Source organism: Typha latifolia, chromosome 1, assembly GCF_019914945.1.
Source record: "Typha latifolia isolate L0001 chromosome 1, TyphaL0001v2, whole genome shotgun sequence".
NCBI lineage: Eukaryota > Viridiplantae > Streptophyta > Magnoliopsida > Poales > Typhaceae > Typha > Typha latifolia.
In genome coordinates, this window is record NC_133086.1 from 18,867,095 (window position 1) to 18,879,053 (window position 11,959).

The 11,959-nt window shown below is 37.8% G+C and overlaps 1 protein-coding gene across 3 annotated transcripts; it reads left to right on the forward strand.

The window, feature by feature from the left end:
* The first annotated feature begins 816 nt into the window (after positions 1-816).
* Positions 817-11,347, forward strand: LOC140780370 (uncharacterized). 3 transcript variants are annotated; one of them, XM_073125875.1, is made up of 23 exons: positions 817-986; positions 1,168-1,279; positions 1,381-2,142; positions 3,330-3,520; positions 3,627-3,701; positions 3,811-3,945; positions 4,369-4,487; positions 4,670-4,972; positions 5,040-5,127; positions 5,252-5,357; positions 5,441-5,554; positions 6,328-6,491; positions 6,881-7,001; positions 7,529-7,753; positions 7,832-8,022; positions 8,499-8,666; positions 8,745-8,850; positions 9,143-9,283; positions 9,395-9,559; positions 9,638-9,838; positions 10,288-10,482; positions 10,555-10,626; positions 10,733-11,347. In XM_073125875.1, the coding sequence occupies exons 2-23, from the start codon at positions 1,232-1,234 to the stop codon at positions 10,883-10,885; spliced, it is 3,843 nt and encodes a 1,280-aa protein (XP_072981976.1). In that variant the 5' UTR covers positions 817-986; positions 1,168-1,231; the 3' UTR covers positions 10,886-11,347. The 3 variants fall into 3 exon arrangements, with proteins under 3 accessions (XP_072981976.1, XP_072981977.1, XP_072981978.1); XM_073125876.1 differs by having other exon boundaries at positions 9,146-9,283; XM_073125877.1 differs by having other exon boundaries at positions 5,264-5,357.
* Positions 11,348-11,959: the final 612 nt, after the last annotated feature.

An 11,959-nucleotide genomic window follows, 5' to 3' on the forward strand; every position in this document is an offset into this window, starting at 1 on the left:
GGACTTGCCGGAGATTTCCAGCTAAACCCGTGATTAGTGTAAGACCTAACGAATGCTAGGTTTATACTAAGTTTATAGTGCATTAACATTACTTAGTTTATACGTGTCAGAATACGCAGCACAGCAGTAGAACCGGCTCTTGGCCTTTCTTCGGGCGAAAGCAACGAGCACTGTGAGTCGCATACACGTACGCTGCATTAAAATTGGATATGTTTATAATAATCCTACAAAGTAAGAGGCTGAGAGCGACGGTGACGGCGGTAGTGGCACACCGTACTTGATTCCGTAATTATGGGACAACTTGAAGGGCAATTGAGATACCCGATTGCACGAAAAGTCCGACGCTCCATTCGAAAACTGGCGGAAGTAATGGTGGGCCCCGCCCCACCATCCCATGTGGACCATTTAGCTATTCGAAACCCGGGTCGCGCGCAACACTTCTAAAAGGTTTTCTCCAATACCTCCAGATTCGAGACAAGTTTCTAATCCAACGGTAAATAGTGCATATAAGCCATCCTTCTTCCACGTGTCGTGCAAACGACATAGTCGGAAGGATATCATGCGCCCTTTGCTTTGATGGGAGCGAGCGGAGCGTTGAGCTTCCCTACCACATCCTTTCATCCTTTCGCCCCCCTCGGCCCCTCCCCATCATCTCCTCCCCCACCCCACCCCACCCCCACCCCCCACTAACGTTCGACCGTTACGAATCCAACGGTACTGGTGGCCACGTCACCCTCCCATTCGGCTCACCGATGACGGCGTCAAAGAATTGCTTTCTCTTTCCAGTTTAAAAAGGGAAAGTGATCGGTAGTAAATATTTCCTTTTTCCCTCATTTATTATTTACACTCTCTCTCGTTCTTCTCTTCTTCCAAAAATTTTCGAACTCTATTTAAACGAAAGTGAGGAGTAGCGCGAATTCTTTGCGACATTTCGTGGGTTTCTTTGTTTGTTCAGCTGCAAGATTCGATCCCTTGGCTTCCACCAAGTAAGCTTTTTTATTTATTTATTTTCCTAATATTTATGTTTGGGTTTTAAGTAGTTCTTGGTGCTGCCGGAGAGCATTTCGAATTTTGTGGTTTTCTTTGTTTCAAGTGTTGTCTTATCCTATACATTGGAACTGATTACTGTTTTGCGGCTAACCCTCGCCTTGTTTTTAAATTTGAAAGCTTTTTATTTGAAATCTTGATCGGAAAAGAGTTATTGATTGAAAGACACGTGGGGTTGATCACCATGTTCACCGAAGGCTTGGATCCCCACGCCCTTCGGTGGATCCGGGAGGTGAGCACATCTGATTCACTCTCTTTTAAGGATATTTTGCACTCAATTCTTGAAATTTGTACCCTTAAGTGTGTTTATATTGATCTCGAGGCAATGTATAGGGACAAGACTCAGTTTTAGGCCAGCAGAATCGGATTGATCCCCTTCGCACCATGCGAAACTGCGGTCGTGGGCTCGGCATCCCCCCTCCGGAGAAGTTCCGGAGCGGGCACCTACCGAGAGGCGCAATACCCATGTCCCACGCCATCCCTACAGAGGATTACAGTGAATCTGGCTCTGACATGGATGAGTCCTCTGATACGGAGGTGGAAATCTATGGAGGGAGATACTCTCTTGACTCCTCCCCGCAGGATTATGTCTCTGTGCATAGAATTCCTAATGGGGCCTCGAAAGTTGGAATTAATAATCGGTACATGGCTCCTAATTCTGGGCAGAATTATTACTCAAGTGATGGCTATTCGGATTTGAGCACGTCAAGGGATACTGCTAGGCCACAGCTGCAGCAGCAGAGGAAGCCTGTTCAGGTAAACAGCTATATGGAGGAGGAAGAGGAGGAGGAGCTATCAGATTCTGGTGGGAGCTTGGAGTTCTCCACACAGACAGGGAGGAGTAACAATGGTGTCAGTAGGGGGAGCTACTCCCATAGTGTTCCTTTCCATGGTGATATGAATGACAAAGCTGATAAAGTCGGTGTGGCTTCACAAAGGAGCTATCTGTCGGAGAATTACACCTATAGTGATCCTCTCAGAGAAGAAGCCAATGTTGCTGCTGGCAAGGTTGGGGTGACATCACAAAGAAACCAGTTTGAGAGCTACTCTTGTCATGTTCCACTTCAAGATGATGTGAAAAATCCTCCTGAGATGGTTTGTCCGGATGGCTTTGATCACTTTAACTGTCATTTATTTACTGTTAGTGTAACAAATAAGTGTTAGATGTTTGAAACCTATTGGCATTATGCAGTTTAAGTAAGGCAAACACTTATCCCAATAGATGCTACTGAATGGTAAGCACTGTATATCTTTATAAGGTTTATCAATATAGAGAACCAATGAATGAGATTTGCATAGCATAACATTGATGCTGGAGTCTAATTTACAAAATTGACTTGCCTTTTTTTTTGGAAGACTATAGTAAACCTAGACTAGGATTTACAGAACAGGTGTCAAAAGCGACACATGTATAATTTATTAGAATTCTATTGTAGTTTGATAGTTTTTTAGTAAATTATATCAGATGTCCGTATTACTTGCTCACAACTTGATGCCAAAGTTCCTGGTGCATTCCTTTTTATTTCAGTAATTATGATCTGTTACCATGACAAAATTTAAGTTATAGATTTCATTTACATTTTTCTTATGATCTTCTTTTATGTAGATCATATAAATGAAGCAAATTACTCTCTTGTACTGATAAGTTTCGATTGAGTTAGCTGCATAGCAATGTTTCTTGTCTTTACGAAACTTATTTTTTATTCTATCTGGAAACAGCATGCTGCAGTTGATATAACTTAGAGCATTTCATGATGTACTCTTCACTACAAGCACAACCTTTTCACTTTATGTCCATTGATGGTTGACCACAACTAATAATGCCATCATCATCTCAATACGCCTGATTTTTGGATGCCATACTTTAAGGATCTCAAGCAAAAAATTTATGTATCATTTTGTAGTTAACCTTTTTATCATAGGAATCCACCTTTCTTTAATCTAGTAAAGTTATGATGATTGCTGCATGTCCCATGGCTTCCTTCCTGACCTTCAAAATTTTGATTAATAAGCTAATAGACATTAGTATTCTTGATTAAGTTTTTCTGCTCTTTCTTGTCTAACCAAAAGGTACAATGTCTTCATTGTTGAAGATGGGTTTGTTCTCTTCTGTGGCATGTAATCCACTTTCTTAATCTATCCATGACTGGTTCATGAAAATGTGATGAGCTATCATGAAAAAAACCTAAAACTGATTTGCAATTAATATTGAACATTTCTAGTCTCTCACATCGGAATTGTTAACAGATCATTCAGCTGATACTTGTCTAGAGTCGTTGCAGGATGTTCTTTCTGATGTTCCGAGCGCGCCGCCAATTCATGGCAATGATCAGGAAATTAGCCGAGGTGCTGATCAAATAACAGCTACCAGATCTCCGAATACTCCCATAATTTGTTCAAATGATTCAACCAAAAAAAGAGAGGGAAATTCTCATATTACTAATGGAGCAAATATGCCTGACCAGAATGCCAGGTCTTTTAACTATAACACTAATGGCTGTGAAATTCTGATTTGTGAGAGCACAACATAATTGTGTTGTGTTCTTGTCTGAATTTGAATAATTCGTTTTGCCTCATAGGAGCACATCAAGTGGTGCCCAAGTTGCTGTCTCCTCTAGTTCAGTACCAGCTCGAGTACCAAATTTTCATGCAAGGTACTTGGATAAAAAATTCACCTCAATTTTTTTATCATATCTAGAGAGTCTTCTATCCTTGTATCTGTTGATTATTAATGAGTTTTTGTTGTCTTGAAAACTTGTTTAGTGTACAAGGACCTTGGCATTGTGTGATTGCATATGATGCATGTGTTCGGCTATGTCTTCATTCATGGGCTCGAGGCTGCATGGAAGCTCCCATATTTTTGGATAATGAATGTGCACTGTTGCGAAGTGCATTTGGGTAAGTTTTATCTGTGATTTAACAAATCACTTCTGTAAATTTGACAAGACGTGTTACTTTTAAATTTTAAGAGGAACCTGGAAGCAACTGTAAACAATATATAGCTACTTAGTCCAGTGGACATGGGCCAAATCAAAATTGCTAATATAGTTTCTTCTGTAATGTTGCTCTACTATACCACTTACCATATTGCTGATGAAAAGATTCTAGTTTTGGTGCAATTACTGTACCATTCAGTATCATGTCCTCCCAACATTCAGTATCATGTCTGCCTCTGTTGGGTACATCCTGGAGATCATGTGTATTATTGCTATTTTGCCAAGTGTCAATTTGTCTGTTTCTTGCTTGCACAGAAGTTATATTTTTTCTAGCAGGCTAATAGCAGATAAACTTAGCCCATCCTTTTCATGTATCATGGCGTAGCTTGCAGCACATCTTGCTACAACCTGAGGAGGAGCTGCTGGCCAAGCGCTCATCAAAACTTGTTAATGAAGGAGCAGCACCAAAGCCTAAGAAAACAATTGGCAAGCTGAAAGTCCAAGGTGTGCTTTTTGCTGCAATATATTTCCTGAAGCTCTTGCTACTAGTGCCTTGCTGCATTTGGAGTTCTCATGTGAACAGCTTTCCAATGAAATGAACATTGAAAAAAATGTTATAGTATTAATGTTGATGATGTACATGTAAATATATTTCACTCTAACCAAATGTTCTGCTTCTTGTACAGTTCGCAAAGTTAGAATGTCTCCAGATATGCCTTCAGGATGCAGTTTTTCATCACTGAGACCACCTAGAGTAAAGTTAGATGCATTTCGTTATCGTGCTTCCAATTTAAAGTCAACTCTCTCATCAGGGTGGCAGTCGCTTCAGAGAGTTCATGTTATACCCCAACTCCCTAGTAATGGTTCCTTTTCAAAGAACAGCTTAGCATATATGCATGCTAGTGCTCAGTACATTAAACAGGTGTCTGGGCTCCTCAAAATTGGGGTTACTACTTTGCGCAGCAGTTCATCCTATGAAGTTGTACAAGGTTAGTCTTTGACTCAGTACATGTTTAGCATTATAGGCCTTGTCTGATGAAGTACTGGTTATCTCAGGAACATACTCTTGTCAATTGAGGCTGAAAAGTTCAGCTGAAGATGATTGGGTTCCAATGCAACCAGGATCTGGTGAAAAACATGTATTGTACGTATTTAAATCTCTCCTTTAAAAATATTTTCTCCTAATACAGATGTATAGTATTAAGCAGTGTATCAATATACGTTTATGATCAAGGTTCGTGTGAAAAAATTTTCTGTGCATCTCACAGCTTCCCTGATAGCTTAGGAGATGATTTAGTAATTGAAGTCTACGATTCCAAAGGAAAGTCTTGTGGCCGAGTCGTAGGTCAAGTGGCTAGCATTGCAGAGGATCCAGTAAGCACTTCCGACTCCATATACGTGGCACCAATTGGAGGCTTTAGATGTTGAGTTTTAATCTTAAACCTTCTTTCTTCTAGGCTGAAAAAATTCGTTGGTGGTCCATATACCATGAACCAATGCATGAACTTGTAGGGCGGATGCAATTATATGTAAATTACACAACTAGTCCAGAGGAGAACAATGGTTTGAAGGTAAGGGAACTGACATTATCCTGAAGTTGTTGAATTTTATTTCATATAGTTCCTAAGTTCTTCTACTTGTAGTGAATAGTAACCTTTCCTTTCCTCAAATGTTCACGTTCAGATTCTTAAGCATGTTGTATGTACATTCTCTTTTGATTTTTTTAATGAAGTATCAAATGCGAGTGCATTTTCATCTGCTTTTAGTAATGTAAAGTCATTTTTGCCTCTTCCAGATGCTATGCCATCATTCATTATTGTCAATTTTATTCTTAGTAATGCAGCATATTTTCAGTTCATCCAATGTCCAAATGGAGAAATCTTACAAATTCATATAAGCGATGCAATTTACAAGCTCTTAAAGTGATGCAACTTTATTGCACTTATATTTTTTCTTCCGCTGCTGTATTTTAGGCTTCAGTGATTTCTATTCAACTATTAATTGCACAGTATTTTAAAACTGTTTATTAACTCTTATTCCTGTCTAGATCAATTTTTTCTTGGTTTGAAGTGAATTTCTCTGTATATATAGTTTTGCCATAAAGTATTGCAAACTTATTTTATATAGTTTGATCTTATTCCATTCTATATCGAATTTAAGGCCACCACTTTCTGTTCAACCCGTAATTGCACATTATTCCAGTATACTGATCCATTCTTGCTCTGCCCTTTTGATTTATTATCATCTTCAGTCATCAATTGCTACAGATTATAATTGATATTTTAAATATCCTTAATTCCTTATATAGTTGATAATGCCATTTGTTTTAATGTTCTGTTTTCAGTGTGGGTCAGTTGCAGAAACTGTAGCTTATGATATAGTTCTTGAAGTTGCAATGAAGGCCCAACATTTTCAAGAAAGGAGCTTGGTGTTGCATGGGTCATGGAAATGGTTATTGACAGAATTTGCATCCTATTATGGGGTTTCAGATGCATACACCAAATTAAGGTATCGACTGTCAAGCAAATGTACTTGCATCAAAAGATATCTGGTGTTATCAGATACTTGCTTGCATCTTGACCAACATACTTCCCGATTAATACAGCGCTGAGCTTAGGTGGCTTCCTAAACAGTTCTCATTTAACATTGGCCCTTTGTAGTTGGCTGAACTATTGGCCCACGGTGAACATATGAAAATGAGTTGCAATGAACCTGGAGAACATGGTTTGCAGTAGGACCTTATTCCTATTAGTTTTACTTTTAAACCTAGGGAACAAGGGAGCAACTTAGGAATGATCCCAAATAGGTTAATCTTTTGAACTGCTGTTGGTCAATTTATGAATAAGCTATACATTTTTTAAGGATCTGTGACAAACAAGTTTCCTGATGTTTCACAGGTATCTTTCTTATGTTATGGATGTGGCTACACCTACTGCAGACTGCCTCATGCTGGTTCATGATCTGCTATCAACAGTAGTTATGAAGAGCCGTAGTAAGAATATGTTGAGTCATCAGGAGGTTGTTATTTATTTTTTTGGAAGAATTCTTTATATAGTTCTTATTTTCTGCATGCTGCACAAAAAAAAATCTGAAGTGTGGAAGTTATTTGTAATTCATAGACTCGTTTTGGTGGATCCACTGGGTGACAAATATCAACAGAAGTTCCATGAAGTTCTTTATGTGCTGCAAATGTTCTTTTATGGTGCAACACCTTTTGATTTTTAATAATAACGCGCTTGAGATGCTTGTTAACTACTCTGCAGCACATTCTGTACCAATTGTTTATTTATCGGAATTTCCTGTCTTTAACTCCTGACAAGCTCTTGGTAAACTGCATAAACAAATTAGTAGTTTTTTCTTTCTTTGTGGTCTGTTGTTTTAGCCCATGCCTTATGTCTTACCAGTTCATTTAGTGGATGAAAATGATGTCTCATTTTTTTTCCGCTGCTCATTATGTCTGTCATCCTTTTCCTGTTTTGATTTTGTTCTGCATGATTTCTATCAAAGATTCTCTATAGTAACACTAATATGCGCTCCTATATTAGAACCGCATTCTTGGTGAAATTGAGGAGCAAATCGAGGAAATTCTGGCCATGGTTTTTGAGAATTACAAGTCACTAGATGAGTCTCTACCATCAGGAATGGTGGAAGTATTCAGGCCTGCCAGTGGATCTCCAGCTCCAGCATTGGTTCCTGCTGTGAAGCTATACACTCTTCTTCACGATATACTCTCTCCAGAGGCGCAACTGAAGTTGTGTAGTTATTTCCAGGTTCATTCACTCATTTCATGGTAAAGCTTACTAAAACTTGATTATTTAGAAGTGTCAATGAATTCCGTGTATTTGCAGGCTGCTGCTAAGAAAAGGTCGAGAAGACACATGCTTGACAGTGATGAGTACGTTACCAGCACTACTGAAGCTGGTTTGATGGATGTTGTTACTATCTCTACTGCTTACCAGAAGATGAAATCCCTGTGCTTCGATATCAGAAATGAAATTTTTACCGATATCGAAGTTCATAACCAGCATGTGCTTCCCAGGTAGATTTATTTCTTCCTCATGCTGCTTCCTTCAGCATGCACTTTCCAAGAACACATACTGGTGCCAATTGAGCTAATTGGACATGCAAAGCCATGACTTTTTGTGTTTTAACAACTTAATTGGTTCATTTATCTGAGGGAGGAGCTAGGAGAGGGGTGAAATAAATATTACATCAATAAACAATGTCTTCATATTATTGAATGCAGAGAATTGTAGATAGTTAGTATGCATAGGAAAACAAGTGTTTTCATGCACTTCTGACTGAATTTTCCGCAAAAGAGAAAAAAATAAGGAAACAAAATCACAAATGGTTCTATGAATTTCAACGTTTTGTCATGATATAGATGCTTTTACATCATTTTTTTTAAATGAAAATGAACATCTATATTGTTCATTCTTGCATTGGAATTCTATTGCAGTGTTTCACTTTGCACTAAATGTCTTCTACTAAATCTCTTTTGTACACATATTGCAGTTTCATAGATCTTCCAAATTTAGCTGCATCCATTTACAATGTAGAGCTTTGCAATAGATTGCGCGCATTCCTTGTTGCATGCCCTCCAACTGGTCCTTCATCACATGTGGCAGATCTTGTGATTGCAGCTGCTGACTTCCAAAAGGATCTTGCTAGCTGGAAAATTAGGTAAACTGTAATCCTATCATTCATCCTCATTATCATAAATCTGTATCCTTCTCTTGATATATTTGCGAATATCCTCAGTCCTGTCAAAGGTGGTGTTGATGCAAAGGAGTTGTTCCACTTGTATATTATATTATGGATTCAAGATAAGCGCCTAGCATTACTAGAGTCTTGCAAATTAGATAAGGTAACTACTGTATCTTCTGCTTCTTTAACACTTAGTTTTGGTCTTAAAATTGTTATGTTGTACTATTCAAGTAGATATCGGAAAGATAAGCACTGATGATAGAACAAATGAGTTGAGTTTCTTCTTTTTGTTTGTTTTTTTGACATGATATTTCTTTTTCTATGTTTGTGTGTGTGCTTGTGCTCTAGTGCGCTAGAATTGTCTTAGAAGTTGTATTGTTGCGAGAAATTTTCACTGAAGATGGTACAAAGAGATTTGGTCGACTATTATTTCCATTTTATTCTTCAATTAGCAGGTAAAATGGTCAGGGGTTCGTACACAGCATTTGACTACACCGTTTGTTGATGATATGTATGAACGACTGAAAGATACCCTTAATGAATATGAGGTCATCATCTGCCGTTGGCCAGAGTACACTTTTGTTCTTGAGAATGTACGTTTAAATGCTATCCTATGCTCTTCGAGCTTTATAGTTGTCATTTCTTCCTTCTTTAGAAATGGAATTTGACTTGGTCATTTTGTTCTTGTTCCTTCAAATTAAAAGGCTATTGCAGATGTTGAGAAAGCAGTGGTTGATGCTTTAGAGAAGCAGTATGCAGATGTTTTGACTCCATTGAAGGACAGTATGACTCCTAAGAAATTTGGCCTCAAATATGTTCAGAAGCTTGCCAAACGTGGCTCAATATGTCCTTATAGTGTGCCTAATGAGGTGAGCCCATACATCTTCGATACCTTGAATATTTTTTTCCATTGCAGGGTGTAAAATATGACATTTTCGTGCTGTCAGCTGGGTATTCTCTTGAATACCATGAAAAGATTGCTTGACATCTTGCGACCTAAGATAGAAATGCAGTTGAAATCTTGGGGTTCTTGCATACTTGATGGTGGAAATGCAGTTGCTGGAGAGCGCCTTAGTGAAATAACTGTAACGTTGAGAGCCAAGTTCAGAAATTACATGCAAGCTGTTGTGGAAAAACTCGCAGAGAATGTGAGTATAATTGGAATTTGGTAATGTTTTATTGACCATGTAGTTGGAAATGAATTTTGGAAACATAGGAAACATCATTAATGGTCGAAGTACAAAATCTTGTATCTTCAGTAGACATGCAGATTAATGAGATGTGGAAGTCAAATTTTGCCCCCAGCAGATGTTAGACAATATATCCTATCACTAAGATGGATGTGCATAGATGATTAGTAAGACCTGGCACAATGTCAGTCAAATTACTATATGTATCCACATGTATTGTTGGTGCAATACTTAATTATCAGGTTGTCATGTAGGGAGGGTTATGTTACAATATGTTGATTTTGTATCTGACTTGGCCAAATATTTATCTCTTTTTTGGTTTAATCTTCTTTACAAAGAACTAATAATTGTTTGGAAGGTAACATCATGCCATATCTAATAAAATTCTTTTTGTTATGAATATTAAGACCCGAACACAAAGCACAACAAAACTCAAGAAGATCATTCAGGACTCGAAGGATGTCTTGATTGACTCTGACATTCGTAGCAGAATGCAGCCATTGAGGGATCTCCTTATTGAGACAATCAATCATCTTCACACAGTCTTTGAGGTTAATGTGTTTGTAGCAGTATGTCGAGGATTTTGGGACCGGATGGGACAGGTATTGGCACTGATGCATTACATTTGTCTTATGGTCTTTAGCTCTATATAGTTTTAATACCTCTACTTGCAGGATGTCCTTAGTTTCTTGGAGAACAAAAGGGAGAACAAGGCATGGTATAGAGGTGCACGGGTTACTTTGGCTGTAAGTGCACTGGTTATGATAGAAATTGTGCAGCTGTAGTAGAAATCCAGCACAAGATCTTATGCCTGCAAATTCTGATGGTTTATTGGTGACTTGGAGGATGCAGGTTCTGGACGACACGTTTATATCACAGATGCAACAGCTTCTTGGTAATCTGCTGCAACTGAAGGATCAGGAGGCTCCGAGATCAATTATGGAAGTGCGCTCGATTCTTTGCAAGGATGCACCATTGCGGCAGGACTCGAGTTTCTATTACTAAGTGATTTCCGATGGACTGTGTGTGCTATGAAAAAATTGCATCCAGAGGCCTGAACTAGCTGCTAAGATAAAGATGTCTTTAGTTGGATTTCCTCTATCCGCAGAGAAATACAAAGAATTGAAGCTGTCCTGCGCTGGTGAGCATTGGGTCATGTAAGTAAAGGCATTTCAAGAAGCTATGGAGAAGGCCAAACTAGACCGCCATGAGCTTCTTCACAGGTCAAGCAATTAATCATCAGTTTACTTATTATAAGCTGGGTTTATTTTTCTTTTACTGGTACAGTATAAGCAGGTCTGTTAATATGTGAGATGAGTTCCTTTTTCTCCTTTTATTTGTATGATATTTGCAGACGTAAGTAACTGAGCCAATAGATTGTCTATCCTATTTATGTTGTAACTGACTTTGGGACGGAAGTATTTCACAGATCGTTCTCATAACATAAATATAGAAGGTATTATTTCAGTCTTATGCAGCTCATTTATTTTAGAGATAATTTTTTTCTTATTTTAAAATATAACTAGAGTAACAGCTAAATATCATAATAGCTTTATTCTAAAATATAAATATTATTTATTAAAATTATATTTTATACCATAAAATAACCTAATTATTAATTTATATTTAATACACAATTTACTTTATATCTAATCAAAGAGTATTCACGGTAATTTTATAAATATTTATTTATATATTTTTTTATTATATCAAAGATAATTATTAAACTCTTATTTTAGAATAAAAGTGACCTTGAGAATAATAAAAATGAATATCTATTCTAGAATTTTTTGACTTTGCTAACAGTGACCAGAAGGATGGGATTTGGTCTTACATGGAACCTAGTCCTGATTGGATTACATATGAGGCTCCAAAAGTTCAGAGGATAGATTTGATAAACATATAGATAATAGTTCATCTGCTTCATCAAACTAGTGAACAAGAAGGTTGTCAGATTTTTATGCATCACCTGGAGCACGCCGTGTAGAACCGAGACGATTGTCATTTTTTCTTCAACACTAATAGATTTGTAGATCTTCAACTAAGAATTTTTAGGTCAATCCTTGGCCAAATCCAATC